Source organism: Alnus glutinosa, chromosome 3, assembly GCF_958979055.1.
Source record: "Alnus glutinosa chromosome 3, dhAlnGlut1.1, whole genome shotgun sequence".
Classification (NCBI taxonomy): Eukaryota; Viridiplantae; Streptophyta; class Magnoliopsida; order Fagales; family Betulaceae; genus Alnus; species Alnus glutinosa.
The window spans coordinates 31,194,613-31,219,463 of NC_084888.1; the positions used below are offsets into that span (position 1 = coordinate 31,194,613).

Here is a 24,851-nt window from a genome sequence, read left to right on the forward strand (position 1 = left end):
CTAGACTTTGATTTTCCCTTTTCGTGATTTTTTCATGCGAGCCAAACGCTGAAAATTATTTTCGAGAAAATTATTTTTTTTGAAAATGATTTCGCCGAAAATATTTTACGACAAAAAACGTTTTACATCGAAACAAACGGAGCATTAATAAGAATTGGAGAAAATTTGTTTGAAGAAGCTGAGGTTGATGTTTGAATAACTGGAGGTTTACAGCGGAATAGGATCTTCTCAATTTCATTTAATGAAATGGATACTATCTATTTCAAATAAAAGATCAAAATTTAAAGTTGATGCATCTAACGATGTATATGAAATTAATGTTAGCACGTATTTTAAAAATTTAAATAATATAAAACCATATACACCGTTAGATATATCAGCTCCAAATTTTGACCATAAAATAGATAATATCAATTTTATTTAAAATGAAGAAAATCCTATCCGTTTATAGCATCTATTAGTTTGGCAATCAGTACGGAAAAAATAACATAATTATGTCCTAATCAGCCTATATAGGACATTATGTAGGCTTCTCATAGCCAACCTTCTTACAACAGAGCATACTTGATGTGGATGTAGCTTGCAATTTTGAAGCTGACAAAAGAATTAGAAATCAAAAGAACATTAAGAAGAACCCACCCCATTAATTTTGTGTTGAATTAGAATCGAGTTCGTTGATTGTGTAAAAAATTGATTGTCCAAACACGTTGGATGCTAAGGGGTTTACGAGCAAAAGTGAGGCATATCCAATTCCTTTTTGTGAACCTCGGTTTAAGTAAAAATAAAAAGTTCCAACGAATTTACCTATTTTTGATAACAAAGGATCAAAGGCCTAAAACGATACATCATTGACCATTTTGATATTCTTACAGCAAAGTTTCAACATACTTAACCTAGAAAAGAATACAATCTCAAATCAACTGATCTGAGAGAACAAGCTCCATCAAAGGCAGGAGATTCATACAAGGCAAAAAAAAGGAAAAGGGGCAAGATTACATAAACTAGACATCTTGGACTCTCCTCTTCAAATCCTCATTTTCCTTGCTCAGATTATCAACTCGAGACTGGAGAATAGTAATCATGGTTTGGGCACTCATCATTTCAAACTTCAATGTCTCCCTCTCTACTGAAATTTTATGGATCTCACTTCGCAAATCATTTATGAATTTCAAGCAGCTAGGAGGCAGAGGTGAATCAAGACTAGCAGAATCAAATGCAGGAGTAACTGAAAGACTATCTTTGGGTTCAATAGATTGTAATAGAGAATATTCCACCAGTGCAGAGAGAAAATTTCTTGTTGTTGCTGTGGTGGTGGAGGTTGTCGCCGTTGTCAATGTTGTTGCTGCGGTTGTCGTTGTAGATGAGCAATGATCCTGACTCGTCCTAGTTGAAGTCTCTGAAGCATTTGAAAGGTTGGGGTTTAGATCGTTCTGACGCCTTCTTTTATATCTCATTAGTAGGGAGGGTCTTGGAAAAGCCATGCCTGGTGAAGGAAAATCATCCATTCTCTCACTCTTGCAGACAACTGAAACATTTTGGAAGTCTCTCGGAATTTCACTAGCGCTAAGAGCAGCCTCGTTAATGGACGGAGTATCCTGAAATGAACAACCGAAATTGGAAAGTAATTATCGGATACAATGAGGCTTCAGCATACGAGTATATGAGCTACATAATACATGGTTAAATGCATCAAAGATAATGACTACACACACATATATATAAGAAGAGTCGACCAATATCTATGGTGGAATAAACAAATTAAGCAGATGACGTCGTCTCAAACGAGTAACTTCGCATGTAGACAACAGACACATCCTGCTGTTTCAACCCTAGTTATTTTAATCATAAGAACGTATCAAGCATTGACTTTATGAGCATCAAACTCAGGTCTCAAACACCATATGAAACTATCAAGTCAACTTGGAGAAAACATATTTCAGCTTTCCATAACCACAAAAGAAAGGAACAAAATAGATAATCAAATATATAAATCTAGTAATATAGACCAACCTTGTTCCATTTCTTACAACTACAATGCCTCGTACAATCCAAGATTTTATTTTAGGTTCTTGAAATGAACCATAGGTCTTCTGTCTTTCTCTTTTTGATAAGTAATATGCTTAAAATAAAAAGAAAAAAAAAAACCAAGGGTGCATAACCCCAGTACATTGGTAGTATAAAAATGGGATTGATGCAGAAAAAGGAAAGAATATTCAGTCTTTAAATTTCTTATTATTTAATTTATGTTTTAAGAGCCGATATTTAATAATGGGCTTGGTCCAAAGTCAGTCACATTATGGTTTGATAAAACATAGAAATAATAGGATCTGAAACCTTGCTCTATACCCAAGCATTCATTGATCATATATAGGGGTTCTTTACAGAGTTTAAGATAAATACTAACTCTAGCCTGGCAATTGGTTTCTACCTCTAAATACATTCAAACTATAACACTTGAAATCTCATCTAGCTATGACACTGTTGAACTAGGACTTTACAATGGGACTCAGCTTTTGGATAGAAGTAGAAGACTTCTTAGTAGAGTCCCGGTTGGATAGTTCCACATATTGAGCCACACAAGACTCCTGCTGGGACTTTGATTCTTGTGCGAGAGTTGTTCTAATACCCTCCCGTAAGGTCAACGGGGGAGATCACACGTTGAGCTTGAAACAAAGTTGTTGAAATTTGGCGGAAACAAGAGGTTTAGTAAGGACATCTGCAATCTGATCCAAGCTAGGAACAAAACAAACCACCAAGGACTTATCTGCAACGTGATCTCGGACAAAGTGGAAGTTCATTTCGACATGCTTGGTACGTGCATGGAACACCGGATTGACGGCCATGTAGGTGGCACCAATATTGTCACACCAAAGAGTTGGTGGAGAAGAGATTCGAACTCCAAGTTCTTGAAGTAGTGCCCGGATCCATAAAAGTTCGGTTGTGGCGTTTGCAACAGCCTTATATTCTGCTTCAGTAGATGAGCGGGAGACAGTGGGTTGTTTGTGTGAGCTCCAAGACAAATTTGAACAGAGAAACACATAATAGGCACCGGTGGAGCAACGATCGTCTAGACATCCAGCCCAATCAATATCAGAGCATGCTTCGAGTTCATTGGAAGAGTTGCGATGAAGGAGAAGACCATGAGACATTGTATGCTTCAAGTACCTGAGGATCTGTTTAATGGCCTGCCAGTGTGGTTTAAGTGGTCGATGCATGAATTGACATTCCCAGTTTACAGCAAAACTCAAGTCAGGTCTTGTGAGAGAAAGATATTGTAGTGAGCCCACTGTACTGCTGTAGAGAGACGAATCATCCATTGGATCTCTGAAAATGCATATAGAGTTGAAGAGAAAGCCATTGGAAAAGTGATAGGCTTTGCTTCATGCATGTTTGTCTTCTTCAAGAGGTCTATGATATAGCGCCATTGAAAAAGAAGACCATAATCTAGTTTGAGAACTTCAATACCAAGAAAATAATTGAAATCACCCAAATCTTTGATAGCAAAGTCAGCATAAAGAAGTTGTAGCAGATTAGTGATGGCAGCTAGATCCAAGGCTGTGATGATGATGTCATCAACGTAAATGAGCAGAAAAATGGTGATTGACTGTGTTCTGTAAAGAAAAAGTGAAGAGCCCGCTTTGGAGCCTACAAAACCAAGTTGGATTAGCTTGTTACTTAACTTGGAAAACCAGGCCCTAGGAGCCTGTTTGAGACCATATATGGCCTTGTGGAGCTTACACACACAATTTAGATTATGATTAATGAAAAACAATGTTTTGTTTGGGATGCAAAATTTCCCTTCTCTTTTGGTGGTGAAACTCTGCCAAGGCCAATAAGACTCTGGTTCAACATATAATCTTCATTATTTTGGTGCGACTCTGAATTAACGTAAGATTTATCTTTATTGTTCTATTGTTTTCTTTTCGTCCGGCATCAATTTTGGTATCACAGCAAACACGATTGTTTTCCATAACAATCGTCTGATCCCCTGCCTTAATCCCCAACAAATTCCACACCCACAAACCCAACATCATGACAAGTGTCACGACCACATTGCCACAATCCACCATCACAAATGTCTTTACTGTCGCCCACAATACACTGTGAAACCCCCCAACCGCTTCCATACAGCCCAAACCATGGCTGTCCCCCAAAAACAAAAAAGGCCAGCGCCACATCACCTAATTCCCATGTGCTGCATGAAGTTCTGAAGGATAGAGTTTGCGCTGAGACCTAAAAGAATAAAGCGGATTTTGTCGTGTAAAAAAAATGGTAGTGTGTTTTGCTAGCTTTCTTGATTTTTGTGTCTCTAGATTGGTCCCCATTGAATACGCATAGTGGCCGAGCATAAGGAGCAGTAGATCTGAAGCATGACACCCTATAATGGTGAGATTCTATTGTGGTCACAATAGGAAGATTTTGAGAATTGATTTATCTATTGTGTTCGTCAGTCTTCTTTGGTTTGAAAATCTTCAGCTCATGTTTCACCTTCTAAACTTGAGAAACAGTTTTTTTCGAAGTGGAAAATGATGCAAAAAAAGGGAAAAATATTTTGTCTTTAAATTTATTAGTATTTAATTTATATTTTAAGAGTGTTATTTTGTAATCATTATTAGATATGTTTTAAGAGTTGATACAATAATGTGTTTCGCCCAAAGTCAGCCAAATTAGGGTTGGGGTTTATTTTTAGTGTCTATTTAAATGCTCTTTGTACTCCTATCAAGACTATGATTCAGATTATGATCCATGAAAAAACAATGTTTTATTTGAGATGCGATTTCGGGGAAAGTACACTTTACCCTCTAATGTATTCACTTATTGGCAATTTGACGCCCAATGTTTAAAAATTGGTAGATGACCCCCCTGATATAACCAGCTTTGGCACTTAAACCCTTCCGTCCACTTAGTCTGTCAAAAGTAACGAAAAAGTGGTCACGTGCCATGCACGTGACCTTTTAAAGCCTAACTTTCCAAAATCACCCCTGCTTCTATTCAAAACACAACGTTTCATTTAATGGCCAAAACACACCGTTTCATTTAGGCTTTCTGTCGCATTCTGAGCACCATTGTTTTCTCATCATCCTTCTCAGCTTCCTTGCTGTTTGGGGCTGGATAAACAGGGCTGGTGCCATGCATGCTTTCAACAACAACACTATCGACGTGGTGAATATACACGACGTGGAAGATATAGCGGTCCTGAGAGTAGGCCACGTCGCTATCCTCTCCCCTCAGAATCCTCTCCTCCTTCTCGTTCACATATATAGTTCGGGTCCTTCTTGTCGATAGCCGGTGGCACCCCAAGAGCTCGCTCTTCACCAGGTCATCGGGACCCCCCCATGTGTGCTGGAAAATAAGACATGGGAGAGGTGGGCTAGAAGGTTCTGCCACATGCTGGTGTACACTCTTTGACGTGTAAAATGGAAGTGAGATGTGGAAGCACCATGCACATTGCTCTCCAGAATTGGCAAGCACCGGGATTCATTGAAATGGCAGCACACAATTTTAGAATCGTTGAACTGGTATCCTATCTCGTTGAACTGGTAGCCATCAATTTGAATGAGTTCAATCCCAAGAAAGTGCAAAGCCAAATATTTGCTTCTTATAACAAAAACCAGCTGGCAAGATCACCACCAGCCAGTTTCATGATGTAATTAATGGCAATAGCATAGCAAAACTCCCCCCCCTAGCACACGCTTTTCCATCCAAGACTGGCTTTACTAGATATGAAAATGGACACACCAAAGGTTCAAGTTAAACCAAACAACTAGCAAGATTCTTTTGAGTACCTAACATGAGCAATTAGGTAACAAGAAAACCATCCAAGTTGAGAGTAATGAAAATCATGTAGAGAGAGAGATCAGAGATGGGACCATTTTCTGATTATATATAGTATTATAATATAAAAGTCGTCTTCTTTTCCTGCTCTGGGACAGGGAGTGCCTACAGTTCCCGATGAGGGAGGAAGAATAATGATGACGTATTTGTTTGCTTGTTTGCAGTAATATTCTAATATTATAATATGTATAAAAGAACTTAAAATGTGTTGTGGGGGAGAGAAGATAAGGAGGTGCAACCGTACGTGATAATGCAAAGTAAACAAGAAGTAGACATCTCTCTCTCTGGCTCTCATGGCGTCCCGTTCGTGCGGCTCAAGCAAATCGTGTGGTTATGTGCCTGTTCATAGACCGGTATTTGAGTCTGTTTCTAGGTTGGTATCTTGATGTTCTTAAAAGCATGCTTGTTTGGAGAGTTCTTTCAGTGCCTCTTTCTTATCATTGTTTTGAAGCTCGGTCACAGGCGTAAATTAACTAAACAGTCATCACCCTTGTGCCTTAGATGCCCACTCCTTTACTTTTAAAGGATTTTCAGCCCATATCTTGCTGCAACACCATTTACAATAGGGTGAAGAAAGAATAACAAAAATCCCATCAGTAGAGCGACCGAACCATGCAAACCTGGCAGCATCAAGACACGGTTTTCTTGAGCATCAAGAGCAGCACTGAACATGGCGTGCAGCAGGAGAGACACGCGTGTTTTCCATAACTGGCCCACCGAACCAAGCTGTGCAGCCTTTCCATATGATGGGCACGAAACCATGATGCCCATCATATTGCTACTTCTCATTAATTATTATTATTATTATTATTATTATTACTACTTTGACCATGAAGCTTGGGACCTGTTAAGGCCTCTTACCCAAATGGTGCTGAGCTGGAACTGTTTCAGGAAAGTTTGGAGAGACCAGGATCACTACCCTCCATGTTGGTTTCTCAAGAGAATGAACAAAAGATCAATTTACGACCAGAGCCCATGCAGTTACAAGTCGCATACAAATGAATCACCCCGTTCTGCACGTGTATTTAATCTTGCTTCAATCTGTGCACACAATTGGCTTCCACTTGCTTCTTCTAGTGTCTTCTTCCTTTCTATCTTCTAGCCCAGTACCCACATCCTCAATAGATTTTTCCGCCCAGATTTCAAGCCGTTGAAGGACTAGAGGAGCCTCTTGACTTGGCCAGCCAGAGAACCTGAACCCATTTCCGTGCGCTTAGAGAGAGAGAGAGAGAGAGAGAGAGATTTGTTTTGGTGAAATTTTGGGGGACTCTTTCAAACAAACGGTAGTTGTGGTGGGGCCTTTGGTTGAAGGGGCGAGGGGGAGATAAATTTGGGGGGAGAGTTTGGACTCCAATTGGCGGCATGTCCCTCTTGGTTTGGAATCCAGTTGTTCTTGAAAAGCTTGAGCTGCAGCTTCAATGGCGACTTGTTCTCTAACTTGGTTGTCGGGGAGGTCATCAGGTCACCATGTGCAAAAAAGAAAAAGAGAAAATGGAGTTGAGTGGAAACTTACCGTTTTGAACAGGGATAATTTTGGAAAGCTGGGCTTTAAGTGGTCATGTGCGTGGCACGTGACCTCTTTTCCGTTTCTTTGGACGGAAGGGTTTAAGTGTCAAAGTTTGTTATATCAGGGGGGTCATCTACCAATTTTTAAACATTGGGCGTCAAATTACCAATAGGTGGATACATTAGGGGGGTAAAGTGTACTTTCCCCTGCGATTTCTATTCTCTTTTGGTTGTGAGACTCTGCCAAGGCTAGTGAGAATCTGATTCAACCTGCCCTCTTCGTTATTTTGGCGAGACTCTAAATTAACGTAAGATTTACCTTTATTTTTCTGTTGTTTTCTTTCTGTCTTGCATCAGGGATTACCCAAAAAATAAAGAAAAAAACTCAATGCCTAAACTTAAGGATATCAAGAAAATTCAAGAAAGAGCTTTGACAAGAAGAATCAAGAATGGACCAACATTATTAAAATACTCTCGCTCTCTCTTTGAGCTCCCCTGTCTCTCCTCTGGTTCGACTCCCCAAGACTCCTGACTTCCTTTTCTTGGCTCCCTTGCTCTCTAACTCTCTCTTCTCCCACCCCCCCACCCCCCTGCGCCCCCGGCGGTCATCTTAACCTTGTACTCATGGATACCTCCCTCCAAGAACTGAAAACACAAACAAAAGCCTTATGTTGGGATGACTCCTCTTCCCAACTAGAAACCATGAAACCTTTGCCCTAATCAGGAAACTCCTAGCCTCTAAGCACCTCAACTCAAATGGTTAGAGCTACTCTAACTAAAATTTGGAACTTTTCTGCTCCCCTCTCCATAGAAGAGTTAGAACCAAATAAATATATCTTCACTCTCCCCAAACATGCGCATCTTGATCGTTTCATGCTACAGGGCCCTTGGAATATCAGAGGATCTCTTCTAATCCTGAAATTGGGTCCCCTCCCTAACTATAGATGAAATCGAGCTGTCTCTGCCTTTTTTAGGTCCAAGTGCATGGCCTTCCACTGCAAAACATGACACCGAATAACACAATTAGCAATGGTAAGCGTTTGGGTAATCTGCTGGAAGTGAAAAATTGTGGAGCCTTTGGACTCATCTACCGGCGTCATATTCATATAAGAGTGGAGCTAGACACGAGGAAGCCACAGGTTCCTGGGTTCCATTTCTCTCATCCTGGGCATGATCCTATATGGGTACAATTCAAGTATGAGAGGCTGGCAGCCTTCTGCCCTTTGTGTGGCCAATAAGGCCACAAACAAAGCACTTGCCCCTCCCTCTAGTCCCCCTTGACGCCGGAGAAGTACGGCATCTCTATAAAAGCAACAACCTTTTCCAGCCCCAAGACTTCCTCGACTGGAAAAGAGGAAGTTGGCGACCCAGCAGTACCAACAGAAGCACCAGTGGAACACCCGGTTGAAGCAGTTGCAGAAGCCATCCATGGAGGTGAGTTAACTCATCTCTAACTCGTCCCATTCGAACTACAAGGTGAGTTCACTCTTCCCCATGCCACTAGAGCACACATGAAACCACTACCAACCCTCACCCCCTCCAGATCTGTCCACCTATCCCACATTCACCAACCCCCCTAATCGTCTAACCCTGATCTCGCCACATGTCCCACCAAACCCCACTCACCCGGGCATGCCACCTCGTCTCCTCATTAAATGTTTCCTCCTTTCCCATGCATGCCACCTCGTCTCCTGCACGAAGCCATTCAGTATTAAATGCGCCATATCGCCCCTCCCAAAAATTACCTCTACCTGACCCTTTTACAAGAAATTACGAAGCGACTTATCTTGTGAACCCAACCCCTTGCCTCTCCCAGCTATGGCGTTAAGAAGAGAGTGTGTTTTGCCGATGAAGTCTCCTGGCCTCATCCCTAGTCAAAGAAGGGGCCAACCCCTCCACTGTGCATAGTGCTTGATCCCCCTGACTGCCTAGACCTGCCTCATCAAAGCAGTGTTAGTAGCTTCCCTACTCCTCTAGTCTCTTTCCTACCCAATTCTAGGAAGATTTACAAGGTAGCTAGGTAGCACCGCAGCGTCACACAAACCATCCTAGTGGGTAGCAACAAGGAGGACTTTCCCATGTCAGGTAACACAGGCTGAGGAGGCGGGCCAGGCCATACCCCCACTCAGTTGATGAAGATTATGTTAGGGAATTGCAAATGGTTTATTCGTTCCTCTACAATTCGTAGCTTAAGGGTTGAGCTCAGAAAACATTGTCCAGATATTTTGTTTTTGTCTGAAACCAAGACGAAACCCCATGCAGCCAGCCTGATTTTAAATCGGCTTGGTTTTTTTTTTTTTTTAATGGCTAAAGCACCCCCTTCTGGTTCCAGAGGGGGGCTTTTGTTAGCTTGGAGGCCAGTAATTTTTTTTTTTACAATCAAAAACAAGCTCAACTAACATCACAAAAGTTAATAGGTGCATAGATGTAGCAAGCTTTTATTTTTTATGAATAATTCCTCATACAGGAAGAGTATACAAGAAAACAAGAGTACCAAAGAACTAGTTGCTATACAAGAGAAACAAGAGAACCAAAAACTAGCTGCTGTTACAATCTAGAAAACATATCAGGTCTATCAAATTCCCTGAAAAGAAGCTAAGAACATGAGCAAGGGGGCCCAATCCAGAAGAGATCTCAGGAATAAGGATTTAAGAAGTTGCACATTGGACTCACCATCCTCAAAGAGCCGACGGTTCCTTTTTCTCTAAATACTCCACATTTAATGGGTGTGAATAGCTTTCCAGATAACTTCTCTAGGATATCCATGGCCAAGGAATTTCCAACAATGGAGAAGATGAGGCACGTTACCAAGTGTGACCCAAGAGACCCCAAAGCTGTTAAGCACTAAGTGCCAGATATCCACAGAAAACTCGCAATGGAGGAGAAGATGATTAATAGTTTCATCATCCTTCTTACAGAGGCAACATCGATTAATCAACTGAAACCACCGCCTTCTAAGTGGTTGGTGCTACTCGGATCCCCCCAACCACCCCTAGTTGCTTTCTTGTGTATGGCCCTCTATGGAAAAAACAAGTTCAATTTTTGGGACTCTTTGTCCAGTGTTGGTAAGAATTTTGATGTTCCTTGGCTATGTTTGGGGGATTTTAATGTTATTCTTGATCAATCTGAAAAGCTGAGTGGTAGACCTTTTTCTAATTCCTCTAATGATGTGTTTTGATCTTTTATGGATCAACTTGGTATGATTGACCTTGGCTTCACTGGTAACCCTTTCACCTGGTCCGACAATAGGCAAGGTAAACACCTTATCAAGGAGAGACTTGACAGGGGCCTATCCTCTAGTCAATGGATTCACCTCTTTCCTACCTTCTCTCTTGCTTCATACTCTTGCTCATGCCTCAGACCACAACCCCATCCAATTAAACACCTCCAACTTTGTTCCTTGCCTCCCTAGGCCCTTCACGTTTAAGGAATTCTGGCCTAGAGACCCCTCCTCTGGAGCTGTCATTGCTGTTGTCGAGGAAATCAGGACTGATGGTTCTCCTACTTACTCCCTGTCCAGTAAGCTTAAACTTGCTAAATCTGCCCTCAAACTCTGGAACATTCACCACTTTGCCACATCCATAAGAAGATAAACACAGTTCTCCTCAAAATTGATCAAGCCCAGAAAGTCCCTCATACTTCCCACTCTCTCTGTTGAACTCCATTTCAAGCAGGAGTTTGAAGAGCTCCTTATCAAGGAAAAGCTTCTCTGGAAGAATAAGTCCAGGAAAACATGGCTAACCTGCAAGGATCTGAATACTAGATTCTTTCACACCTCCACCCTGATTAGAAGGAGGCGCATTGTTGTTGATCTGCTCAAGACTTCCCCTGGGTCTTGAATCTCTAATAGACCAGTCATAGGAAGTTGTTTTGTGAACCACTTCCAAAACCTGTTCGCTTCCTATGTTCCCCCCACTTCCGAAGATCTTCTTAACCTCTTTGACAGTTGTCTCCTCTAAGGATAATGAAGCTCTCAGGGCCATCCCCGCTGAACAAGAGATCTTAAAAGTCCTTTCCAGTCTTGGATCCACTAAAGCCCCCGACCCTAATGGGTTCACAGCTCTCTTTTACAAGAAGTATTGATGTACTGTTAAAAATGTTGTCCTCAATAGCACTTGGGACTTCTTCAAGAGAGACCATCTCCTGAAAGAACATAATCACACCTTCATAGCACTTGTCCCCAAACAGCTTGGCCCCTTCTCTGTAAACAATTTCAGACCTATTAGCCTCTGCAACATCATTTATAAGATCATCTCCAAGATTCTAGCCAACCGGTTAAATCCCCTGCTCCATAACATCATCTCCTCCTTCCAATCTGCTTTTGTTCCTACCAGAAATATTCAAGACAACTCTATTTTGGCCCATGAACTCCTCCACTCCCTTAAATCCAGGGAGGGGAGGCCTCATGGCTCTCAAAATAGACATGGAGAAAGCCTTTGATAGGATGGAATGGGAATTTCTCCTTGCCATTATGGCCAAGTTCGGGTTCCACCCCACCTGGACAAATTGAGTATGTATTTGCATCACTTCACCCTCCTTCTCCATCCTTATAAATGGCAGCCCCTTTGGCCTTTTCACTCTTGCTTGGGGGTTAAGACAAGGAGTCCCCTCTCCCCTTTCCTTTTCATTCTTGGCACTAAAGTTTCAAGGCTGTTTCTAAGGGAAGAATCCCTTGGCCTCCTCAAGGGTATCAAAATTGTCTGTCAAAACTCTAAGGGCAAAATCATGCATATGGTCTTTCTCATCAGCCCTCCTCATCAGCCTAACTATGGTGAAGCTATCGCTGCCCTTCTTGCAACAAGGTTGGCAGCCTCTCTCCAACTTGATCGCTTCATCTTGGAAGGAGACTCCCTGGTAGTTGCCTTGGCGCTACATTCCAACATCATCCAAGACTAGAGGATTTTGCCATTAATCTAGGATATCATTGACTCTATCCAGGCTTCCTCCTCTTGAGAATCTAGGAAGGTCAACAGAAGTGCAACCTTCTGCGCTCATAATGCGGCACAATAGGTCGCAGCCAGAAATCACTCTGGCCACATTCCCATATCCCCCTCCTCCCCTCTTACGGCTTAGTTTGCTCCCTCTCTTTTCTGTTTTGTTACTGATGTACTTACAAAAAAAATGGAATTACACCTAGCTAAACCAAACTTTAAGAAATGTCAAACTTTATTTCCTTCACTAACATCTTTAGACCTCGAAAGCCCTATTATTTCTTTCCAGCCAAATACACCACATAAGGCACGATTGAGTAGCTCCCCATCCTAGCTACTCCATGTCCCCCTCCCCCCCCCCCAACTCCCCAACTTTTGCCTCCAAGAAGCCAATAACTCAAGAATTGACCTGGGCATAACCCAATTCACTCCAAAGACTGAAAAAACCAAAGACCATAACTCATGGGCGACTAAACAATGAAGCAAGTGATCCAGAGTTTCACCATCCTTCTTGCACATAAGAGCAGCAAATAAGAATTCTTAGTATTATGTTTACACAAACTATCTGCAGTAACACGAAGAAAGTCACTTCCATGGGAAATGATTCTTAGACAAACCACATAATTTAAGACAGTAACTCCTAACATCGAATTCTACCATTTTTGTTCAGTTTCCACCTTCGAGTGTTTTCCCCCACTCCACACATGTTGGCAGCATGACACATTTGAAGAAAGCATCAGTAGATTCAACCTGTCAATCCTGAACTGCCCAAACAAAATTCAAATCCCAAGGCAACACCCCATCCATTAAGCCCATGCAATCAGCTACTGTAACTTCTTTATTCCTATCTACAGGAAATAAATCTGGAAATATGTTGTGTCTGGGATTGGGATCGTGTTTGAGGACGTTGAACCGATAAAGAAGCTGGATCAGGCTTCCTTTGGTTACCTATAGTGATAATTTTCTAGGGACTATTCGAGGTTCCCTGGGCCTCCTAAAACAAACGTGAGTTTGTTGAATAATTGCTTACTTTATTCATTAAACTTGCTGGGCTTTATAGCCTTACACTTACGTAGAGATAAAGATCATCCCATCTCAAAACAAGATAGGATTAACCTTCTCAAATTCAAATAACAAATAACAATAAGATAGAATAGACTAAACTTCTGCAACAACTCTACCTACGCGAGGATAACAATGCCTCTTATTTGTTGATAAGCTAACTAATCAAATAATAACCACTTAACTCCTCCTGCTAATGCGGGACCGTATCACTCCATTCCCCTTAGAAGAGTCCTTGTCCTCAAGGACAAAGTGAGGTTTTAGCGTTCCCCCCATTGTACAGAGAGAAATTTCTGGAATTTCTTCCTATATTGCAGCCAAGTATACTTCATCTGGTGGCTCCTCCTCCTCCTCATAGCACCCGTCAATCAGAAAAAGTCTCTTACATTTGTGCCCCGGAGCGAACTTCTCATCACAGTTGTAGCAGAGTCCACATCCACGTCTTTCACTAATCTCCTCAGAGTTTAAGCGTTTGATGATGGGATTTCGAGTTCTAGACAGGGACGATGATGGAATTGGCGGAAAGGTTGGGAAATCCAAAGCTATTCCGGTATCCGCGGCGAAGGGCTATTGCTAAGAGGTATGTTGGGCCTCGAATAACCTCGCAAGACCCACTGCTGCCGTGAACGACGATGGTCTAGATGCTTGCACTCTAGTACGAATGCTCTCCTTCAATCCGCTTACAAATCCCCCAATTTGTTGTGCTTCTGATAGTTTTCCAGCCCTACTCAACAATCTTTCATATTGTGTTTGATAGTCCCTAACAGACGTCTGCTATTGCAACTTGGTAAGATTGCCAAAAAAATCATCATAAAGAGTTGGTCCTAACAAACGTGTAATCCTTCCTTCAAGGAATCCCATGTCAGGTTTTCATAGGCCTCTCGAAACAATTGATACCAGAGTTGAGCTTCTCCCTCCAAATGATACGCTGCCAAATGAACTTGCTTCTCTTCAAGGATGTTTTGAAAACAGAAAAACTGCTCCACCCAACAAATCCAACTTGTTGGGTCGTCATCCCCATTACATTTAGGGAAGTGCAGTTTGGCCAACTTTGGTGTTGTGGACTGACCAGACTCGTGTCAGAATGGACCCTTCCCTTTGTCATGATGAGAGGATTCTCCTTCACCTTCTCCCCCTGCTGAACCACCCTTGCTACCTCCAGCGTTAGACACCCAAGCCTTAATGGTATCAAACATTTCCTTCATTTGCGGTAGCATTTTTTCTTGGCCTTTTTGTAACTCGAGTTGACCCGAATCCAAAGATCCTACCTCCTTCTATAACCGTTCCAACCTCTGGTCATACATGGTCGAATCTGGCTCTGATACCAATACCAAAATGTTACGGGTCGGGAATTGGGATCGTGTTTGAGGACGTTGAACCGATAAAAAAGCTGGATCACACTTCATTTGGTTACCTATGGTGATAATTTTCTAGGGACTATTCAAGGTTCCCTAGGCCTCATAAAACAAACGTGAGTTTTCTGAATAATTGCTTACTTTATTCATTAAACTTGTTGGGCTTTATAGCCTTACACTTACGTAGAGATAAAGATCATCCCATCTAAAAACAAGATAGGATTAACCTTCTCAAATTCAAATTCAAATAACAATAAGATAGAATAGACTAAACTTCTGCAACAACTCTACCTACGCGAGGATAACAATTCCTCTTATTTGCTGATAAGCTAACTAATCAAATAATAACCACTTAACTCCTCCTGCTAATGCGGGACCGTATCAAAATAGCACTATCAGTCACAAATTGGAAAAACACAACAGCTCCTGCTAAAAAAGGGTCTTCTCCATCTTTCAACCACATAAATAACGTCAACAAACTCAATCTTTTGGAAATAACAAGCAAGTCTGCCCAGCTAAGTCTAGTATGACCACAAAATGGATGTTACCAATCAAGTCTTTAAACATGGACACAGGAGGTCTATGTCTACAACAAGAAAGCAGTTTGCGACACCACCTTCTAAGGCTAACCCAAGAAAAAATGGAAAAAAAATTAAAAAACTTATAAAAAAAAAAATTGGGGGGAGGGTGTGCAAAAGTTTCCTCACTCTTCTTGCACGTGTAACACCAATCTACCACTATGAGATTCCGTTTCCTTATCTAGAGTGAGGATATTCCTTGAAGTAGCCAACCAAGCAAAGAAAGCTTCTAAAGGCAACCTTATTTCGCCAAATACTCCTCCAACGGAAAGGAGTACACGGGGAGTTATCTTGTAAATCTAGATAACTCCCCCAGCCCCTCCTGATATTTTTCCATAGACCAACCCCATGCGACCAAATAACATTATTAGAACTCTACCCACCCTCTGAGTTGCCATATCTAGATTCTATTACCATTCTCCACAAATCCTCTCTCTCATATGCATAGCATCATAACCATTTTCCTAAGAAGGCTCAGTTAAGCAGAAGTACATTCTGGACTAGCAATCCCCCTCAAAAATCGGAGAATAGACCTTGGTCCAACTTACCAAATGAAATTCGAACTAATCACCAATACCACCCCACAAGAAATCTTGTTATAACTTTTCTATGCGATTGGCAAAGCTACTAGAGAGGGAGAAAAGAGTCGAGAAATAAGTATACATATTAGACAAGGTGCGCTTAATCAAAGTGATCCTGCCATCCTTGACAAATATAACCGCTTCCACCCAGCCAAACGACGCCATATCTTCTCAATAATACCATCCCAAATAGGTTTGGCCTTAAAAGAAGCTCCCAGTGGAAGACCTAGATAAATAGGCAAGAAAAGCCAGATTAATCTTCGAACCTAAAACTGCTTCGAAACATAAGAACAGGCATCACAAATAATGGAGGTGATCTACTTCTCAAAAAAAAAAATAATGGAGGTGATCTAGGTTTGCCCCGTAGAATATCAAAGTGTCATCCGCAAACAGAAAATGAGAAATGATAAGCCCACCTACATTCCTAAACCAGACTGAAAAGCTTGATAAAAATACTCAAAGCCTCTATAAAGATGACAGACAAGAAAAGGGACAAATGCTCGTCAAAGTGTTGTTCAGAAAATGAAAATCCCCCTATCTCAGGCCACAAGAACTACTAAAACATTTCGTTAAAGTGCTGTTCACGAAAACAAAAAGATGCACCAAAGAAAAACTGTGAACTATTCAATTACACCATTTCTCTCCAATACCGTACCTCCTCAGCATAAACAACAAAAGGCTCCAATTAACATGATCACAAGCCTTTCCAATACCCAATATACAAAGAACACCTAGCTTTCCATATTTAATCCACTCATTGACAATAAGAACAAAATCTAGGATCTGCCTTTCCCTAATGAATGCATTCTTAGATCTAGAAACAATCTTCTCCAAAACCATTTTCAACCTGTTGGCAAGTACTCTGGCAACAATTTTGAAAATCCACCCAACAGAATAATAGGTTTTAAATCCTTAATATCAACCCTTGATTTTTTCGGAATGAGGGAAATGAAAGTTGTATTAAGACTTCTTTCAAACTTGCCTCTAGCATGGAACTCATGGAAAACATTAACATTATATCTACTTTAAAAATGCATCCCAACAAGCTTGGAAGAAAGCCACAGAGTAACTGTCAGGACCCGAGGGCTTATCATTGTTCAAGGCTTTCACCACCTCAAAAACCTCACCTTCCTCCAACGCCCTCTCCAACCAAATAGCCTCAACCTCCCTAATAGAATCAAAAGAAAGGCCATCCAGATTAGGCCGCCAATTGAACTATTCAATATACAAATTATTATATAACTACACAATGTTTTCACTAATCTCAAAATGATTTGAAGAAATGGTACCATTAACCATCGAAGATTCAGTGGAGTTATTCCTTCTATTTGAGTTGGCTACTCAAATGAAAAACTTCCTGCACTTGTCACCCTCTCTTAGCCATAATACCCTTGATTTCTGTCTCCAACTCACCTCCTCTATAAGAGTAAACCTCTCCAAATCATTGATAGCTTTAGCCTTCCTCATTTTCTCCTCGTCACATAAAGCTCTCCTTTCTTCTAGAAGATCAAAATCTTCTAAATGCTCAATTGCAACATTAGGATTCTTCAAAATTTCACTCTTTGCCTCAAATGATATGTACGAATTAGTTGATGTTAAATCTTTAGCTTTAACATCCGATCCTGCATTTGGTTGGGAAGAGAAAAATGGGCTTAACCCGAAATGAAATATGAAAATGGGCTCACCCTGGCAAAAATGAAATCTGAAAATTGCACCATAATTGGACAAAAATGGGCTTCACCCGATCTCTCACTAGGAAAACAAGTGACATAAAAATCCCCCCCAATGCATCACGGCAAATCCCACCAAGCAAACCAGCCAACTTGTCCCATAAAAACCTTCCATCACAATCATATTTGGGACCATAAACCCCCCACAAAAACCAATTTAAAATGTTCTTCGAAATTTCTAAAGGAACAAGCTACAGTAAACTCCCCCATACACTTTTCATTTTTTTCAACTACCCTCCTCTCCCACATAAGCAGAATCCCACTAGATGCCCCTTTAGGATCTAAACAACACCAATCCACATATTGGGACTATGCACAAGATTGCAAGACATGCTCCAATTTAGTTTTTTTTTTCTTTTTTCTTTTTTTAATAAGTAATAGATATATCATTAACAGTGCTCCAATTTAGTTTTTTTAAAAACAAACATCTGCCTCCTTTCTCTAAGTAAATTATGAACCCTCAAGCACTTGTCCACCTTGTTCAGCCCTCTCACATTCCAAGATAACAACTTAGGCTTCATAAAGTACCGAAATAATCCTCCCCTTCACTCTACCTCAGCTAGAACTTTTTTTTTTTATAAGTAATTTAATGCATTTTAAAAAGCATAGAAAGACGCAACCCTAATACACAGGAAGTATACATGAGAACACCTAAATAAATGAAGAAAAAAGTACAAGAAAATTATTAAAACTAATCACCAAGGGAGCTAAAAACGCAGTTATCCAAATAAAAAGATAATAAAAGAACAAGGACTTGAGCTCCTCCAAGGTCATTTCTTAGTTCTCGAAATTTCTATCATTTTGTTCCCTCCACATGCACCACATAAGGCAAGAAGGCACCATTTTTCACACAACAGCACTCTGAGAGCTACCACCCGTCCACCAGCAAGCAAACAAACAAATCAACCACCTAATTAAGCATAACCCAGGACATCCCAAAGCGATTGAAGATAGCATTCCATAAGGCACAGGCAACTTTACAATGGAGAAGAAAGAAGAAGGTCCACTGACTCCACATTTTGTTTGCACAAGCAGCACCTATCACCACGGTGACATGCCTCTTCCTAAGATTGTACATGGTAAGAATCTTCGCTATAGCTGCCAACCAAGCGGGGAAAAAAAAAAGAGCTATATTCGAAGGAACCTTGGTCCGCCAAATACTCTTCCATGGGAAAGGAAAAGCGTCTTTACAAGCAAGGATCTTGTAAAAGGAGCTACCATCAAAATTTCCTTTGTGAGACGGGGCCCACCAAAGCTTGTCTTCCTCTTCCCTTCTCACTCTATGGGAATACAACAAGGTATAGAAGGAGGCCAAGACATCTACCTCCCAATTGTGAGCCGAACGAATAAAACTAACATTCCACTAAAGGAATCCACTTGAGAAGTCCAAATTAACTACAACAGACGCATCCATCACACGAGCAATGTTATATAAATGCGGGAAAGCTTCCTTGAGAGTCATCTCTCCACACCACACAGCATCCCAAAATCTGATCTTGGACCCATCTCCCAACTCGAATTTGATAGAACTCCCAGCTCTACCTCGGCAAGAACTTCCACCCTTAGAATCATAGTTAATAGAATAAGCCAACCTTTTTAATTCTTTTTCCCATTATTAATTGATTTGGAATTGGAAGCCAACTTAATAAGCAAGCACCTACGGGAACTATCATTAATGTAATACAAAGGATATCCAATATAAACCCAACTTGCAAATAAGATGTAAACATGCTTTACTAAATGTACTGCAACTCCAACCAAAGCATTCTTATTAGGCAACTCCACCTCTCCATTTCCCAAGTTCAGCAATAACATCTGAGCAAAAATATTGTGACAAAGATATCATATCTGAATTAGACCATTTAGTTAAACAAGAAAACAAAAGACCCCAACTACTCACCTGAATCAGGTCGTTAGGTGCACCACTTAATAGGTTGATTATAATATAGACAAGTCTCACTTGAAAACTTTTTTTTATAAGAAGTCTCACTTGAACACATGCAGCTAGCTGGTATAAATTGGCTTGGTTTCACTTCCATGCTGTAAGAAAAAGCATCTGAGGATTTCACAGACCAGCAAGCACATGGTCTAGGAGTTAAAAACCAAATTTAACTGAAGATAAGTTTACAGTTTTACCTCAGTAAACATTCAAGGTATACCCTTTTTTAACCATACTTTCCAGTTTTCAAAAGGTAGTACCATTTACCAGCCTCTTAACTCGTTCCAAGTACATGCACACCCCCAACAAATTATCTTCGCAAAAAATCTTGATTGCCCACCATTTATGTCTACTTAAGGAATCAAAAAGACCAGCACTGCATCTCAGAACTCTCAAAATTCCTCCATCATGAACGTGAAGGCACTATTAACAACATTAGATAAAGCCATATGCATCATATCTGAACCAAATCCGTTCAACATTCAACTTCTTTCCAAATCCCACCACTTCTTCCTCTCTAACAAGTCTTTCAAATTACTTCAAAATATAGTGCTCTATATCATGAAACTCAAAGAGATCCAAAATCAAACTAAAGTGTCCTTACTTGCTGCCTCTCAAATAGCCTCTTGGAAGAACTCACCTCTACTTCTAACTTCCCTCAGCACCTTCATCAAGACCTCTATTATTATTTTATAAAAAATAAAACTAGATATTCTGCGCACATTTGCCATCCAATGATAATTTTCTGGCTCTTAAAGGCCTTGACTTCGCTTCCAGCTGATCGCCAACTCTACCAACCAATAAACTTACCTTGTAAAATGGTTTGTCCTCCTTAGATCAGACACCCAGAATCCCCACCATTCCTCTCCAACACACAGATAACCTCCAACAAAACCTCTATCCTCCTGTATTTTTTCCTCATTCACCTTCTAACTTTCCCTCGGAGCTTTTAACTACTTTGCAGATGTAAATCTCCCAGAAGAAACTCCACCACCTTTCAGTTGAACCCATGAAAACATCAACCTCAGCCCACATATTCCCAGAACAAGTTTTCTCCAATGCCTATTAAGCCCATAATCCTAGCAGGAAAGAAGCAGTATCATAGATAGGTATTGGACAATAAAGATTATAGTTATCCAATTAGGCATTACACCGTTTGACCAATGTAAAGCGAAGAAGCACTGTGACCGCCAACCGGTGACCCTCCCTCTTAAATAATTTTAAAGAAAAAGACAAAACAGCATGATTTCCAATCTCACAATGTTGTTTCCAATTTGTAACAAGATCTTTAAGACACAAAAGATAGCAAATGGAGAAAAATACGAAGAAGGTTCTTGTGTCTCCCATCAATTAGCTAAACTATAATAATGACTAGAATGGGAAGAATTTGTAAGTGATTCATCAATTCAGTCAACAAAACCAATTAAGAAATTAAAACTCTTATACTTATCAAAAAAGAAATTAAAACTCTTAGTGTTAAGCATGTGAAACACATCTTGATCGGGTGATTATTGAAAAGAGGTACTTATAGCTCATGCTTTTCCCCCAATGCAATTCAATAAAAATCTGGTGTGCAGTTCACTGCCTGTTTGGCTGCCTGCATATTACTCATGCTGTTATCACTAAATGTTTTTGCAACTATAACATTTCAGCATCTATAATTCAAAACTTCAACAAAGAAATTGGTAAACAAATAAAAGAACCAAATCAGAAAAAGCACACCTGCTCAAAATTATTCCCTTCAACAAATGAATCCTGACGGTTCTCGACACATTCACCACAATTATTCTCGACAAATGGACAATGGCCATTCTGTTCAACAAATGCACCACAGCCAGCTTCTTCAGCACATGCATCATGGCCAGCTACCGCTTCATTCCCAGCCTCTTTCCCCGGAACCAAAGCTGGTGTACCATCATCCCATTCCTCCTCAACAAAAGGTGCATATCGGTGGCTATTCGGTGGTCCTATATTATTCTTATGAAATACTCTACACAGCACATACGCATCCTTCTCCACCCAAACAAGAACTCAAAACATACGTTAGAATTGCAGCAGTAACCATATTAATGATGATGATAATAATAACATCAATATGTTTCCAATTAGCAAAACAAAACAAAAACACTTTCTGGTCGCTGAGGAAAATGTAGGAAATGAACAACTTTGAACTTCTAAATTGAGATTATCACTTCTTGGGGAACCAAAATTAACTAGCTCTTCCAGTTCACTACCATCAAATAAATGTCCCAAAAGTTGTGAGTTTTTCATACAGTCGAGCCAAAACCGCATAATCCATAAGTGTTCCAAATCCCCACTTCACCATTTCATAAAATTTTTCCCAGCAACTGAACAAAGGCATAAAAATACATAAAACCATTAACCACAATTTTGCCACAGCCTCTCTTACCTGCGTGACTCCAATCTGAGCTTTCTCCAATTCGTCCTCAACAAGCCTGTACTCATGCATGACCCAATTGGTTCTTACCCCATCCGGGGCACGCCCACTATGAAAAACCAAAGTTTTCTTCAGCCCCACAGTCCTAGAATCGTGGCGGACGTGCCGGTCGTTCCCGGTCGCCTTCCAGTATCCTTTGCTTGTAGCCCTGTTCATTCTCGCCCCATTGCCATACTTCTTGTCCAATGCACTAAAAAAGTACCATTCCTGGTCCCTGGTCTTCAACCCCGACTTATCTAAACACCCATTTTTAAAAATTAAAAATATTTAAACAAAAAAGTAGAAAATAAAAGACCCATTAAAGGGGAAAAAAGTTACAGCCTAGAAAAATATAAACGACAATTACAACCAAACCAAAGATACAACCACTGACAACCCATCAAAAGACTATCAATACCCAAAGAAGAAATCATCAACAGAAAGGAAAAGAAGCACCGAGAACATTTAAACGAAAAAAAAACCCATGAACAAAAATCACGATTTCAAAACCAATAGATAGCTTACCAGTGAAGAAATGACCATATTATACGTAGATACCATTTGGCGAATATATTTGCAAGGAAATCAGGAGACAAAGAGAGAAGGGGTTACCTGCGAGGTCCCAAGGCTCGCTTTTGTAGATGTCGACCTCAGAGATGGCATTGATTCGGAAGGGTTTGCCGCAAACCTTGCGCTTGAGGTAGTATATGACCAACTCCTCATCTGTGGGGTGGAACCTGAACCCGGGTGCCAGCGCCGTCGGCGCTGTTGCTGGTGGCGCTGGCACAGCCGGGGTGTCACGGCCCATGGCAGACATTTTCGGTTGGAAGCGGAGGCTAGGGTTTTGGGGGTTGGGATGGATGAGAAGGATGGGGGCTTTGCCTTTGAGTGAGGCTGAAGGAACAACGAAGGGGTACCTTCGATTACAAGGCACAATTGCGATTTTCCTACGGTTTTTTTTTTTTTTTTTTGGGTTTTTTTTTTTTGTCTGTTATGATTTTAAATTTGTGGACGTTTGAGGTGCTTAATTAAATTTATAATTTTTTTGTTATTGTTAAAGAAAATAGAAGCAAGCAACTTTAAAGATGAAAAACAAAAATTTATAAGATATGGTAAGAAAAATAGAAAATCATGTTGGCTTATAAGATATATGGTAATAAAATTATGTTGGCTTTTGTTTAAGTCAAAAAAATAAATGCATTTAAATGATTTATTCGAAAGCGACCATATATTCGGAAAACTTGTTTGACAACGCTTTTTATAATGTGTTATGTTTTTTAAAAAAAATGTGTTTTGTTGACATAAAAATAAAATTAATTTTAAATATTTTATAAATATAAAATAGTTGAAGTTGTTTGTTATTATTTTTGTTTTTCATTTAAAAAAAAATAAGAGAAAAAAAGCTCTTTCAAAGAGCATTGTCAAACGATTAGTAATTTATTTGAAAAGTTATGATTAAAACACGTACGATTTCAAATACTTTACCAAATGGAAGATACCATTTCAAATATAATATTAAATATTTTTTTATGAATATGTTATTTTTTTTAAAACCTATGCCTTGCATGGGCGGATACCATTAAAATAATATTTTGAAAAAACTCGCATGCGAAAATTTGTGTAGGTTTTTTTTGTTGTTCTCACTATTTTTCAACGTGGGTTAAAAGGTTTATATATATGTATGTTTTAAATTTCTTATTTTTAAAAGATAAAAATACCTTATAACAAACGACTTTCAACTTAATTCTCATTGGCCTACACAAATAGCTCAAGTGAATGGAGAACTACTGGAATAAAAGCTCATGCTTCTATCTTTAACTTAATTCACATTGGTCTATACAAATAGCTCAAACGAATGTGGGATTACTTAATTCCCTTGGATTATACTTATGGTTTAAGGGAATGGAGACTACTGGAATGACAAGCATACACTCTCATCGGCCTAGTGAACAACGAGACCAAACTCAACCCCAAAGGGCCAGTTAGCTCTCCAAAGCCCATCGTGAAGCACACATGCACACCTCCAAAAGGAAACCCATCACATGACAAGCATATCCTAGCAGTAAATAGCGCCCGCCCCACAAAGGAAAGAAACCCGCCAAAGGAAATATCCATCGAGTCCCCAAGAAAGCAAAAATAAAGATCTCCAACACGATCCAAGGTCAAATATGTGGTTGAGGGACGATAATTGCCTTAATCAAATGCACAACCAAAATAACACCTAGCCTATATAGGTATGCTTTGATGTCATAATCTCTGTCTATTTTTTTCATTTTCCCCTTCATATTTATATTGACTTAAGCATTGGAGATGGTACCGTTGCCCCCTCTCCCATAAATGATTACTGACTTAATAATTATGATGTTTGAATGTCTTGCATGGATTTCTAATCGAGGGCCAAGCGTGTATAGTCACCGTTAATTTTTCAGCATTAACATCGGTGAATGCGTGTAAAAATGGGGGAGAAGATTCCATTAAAAAAAATAAAAATAAAAATAAAACCTTTGACTTTGTTAATGACCTGCGATTCGCTATCCTAAGTTCTCATTACTATAGAATTTTGGACAATAAATGCTAGAGATGTCATGGAAATTCATTTCCTTGAGGCAAGTCATCTTGATGCGATCGTCACTGTCTTATATTATGGTTGGAATTGCATTAGGAAGTTTAAAAAATACTTTAGAGCTTTTATAAGATTGCATTGAAAAATATAGCTTTTAAAGCCATAAATGATTTTATTCCTAAAGTAATGTTTGTTGTACAATAAATATACACATTTTGTATAACAAAGCTGACATGGCATTTGTTTTATTTTTTTAAAACAAAAAAATATGCACACAACTCCATCTGATTTGTCCATATTTTTTCTTTTAAGAAAAAAAAAAAAAAAAGTTTCC

The 24,851-nt window shown here is 39.9% G+C and overlaps 1 protein-coding gene and 1 long non-coding RNA gene across 2 annotated transcripts; both read right to left on the minus strand.

The window, feature by feature from the left end:
• Window positions 1-770: 770 nt before the first annotated feature.
• Window positions 771-22,872, minus strand: LOC133864921 (NAC domain containing protein 50). The gene is made up of 4 exons (XM_062301364.1): window positions 22,567-22,872; window positions 21,928-22,211; window positions 21,240-21,527; window positions 771-1,595 (listed from the first exon to the last, which is right to left on the minus strand). The coding sequence occupies exons 1-4, from the start codon at window positions 22,769-22,771 to the stop codon at window positions 1,002-1,004; spliced, it is 1,371 nt and encodes a 456-aa protein (XP_062157348.1). The 5' UTR covers window positions 22,772-22,872; the 3' UTR covers window positions 771-1,001.
• LOC133864923 (uncharacterized) lies at window positions 13,283-21,232 on the minus strand. Its single transcript, XR_009899583.1, has 2 exons — window positions 19,715-21,232; window positions 13,283-19,618 (listed from the first exon to the last, which is right to left on the minus strand). It is a non-coding gene; the product is annotated as an uncharacterized LOC133864923 (long non-coding RNA).
• Window positions 22,873-24,851: the final 1,979 nt, after the last annotated feature.

Excerpts from the sequence above, each read along its gene's own strand:
- LOC133864921 (XM_062301364.1), bottom strand. The coding sequence starts at position 22,771 with ATGTCTGCCATGGGCCGTGACACCCCGGCTGTGCCAGCGCCACCAGCA. Across the intron at positions 21,528-21,927 it reads CTCAGATTGGAGTCACGCAG|GATGCGTATGTGCTGTGTAG; the intron begins GTAAGAGAGGCT and ends TGGGTGGAGAAG. Across the intron at positions 1,596-21,239 it reads AAGGGAATAATTTTGAGCAG|GATACTCCGTCCATTAACGA; the intron begins GTGTGCTTTTTC and ends TGTTCATTTCAG.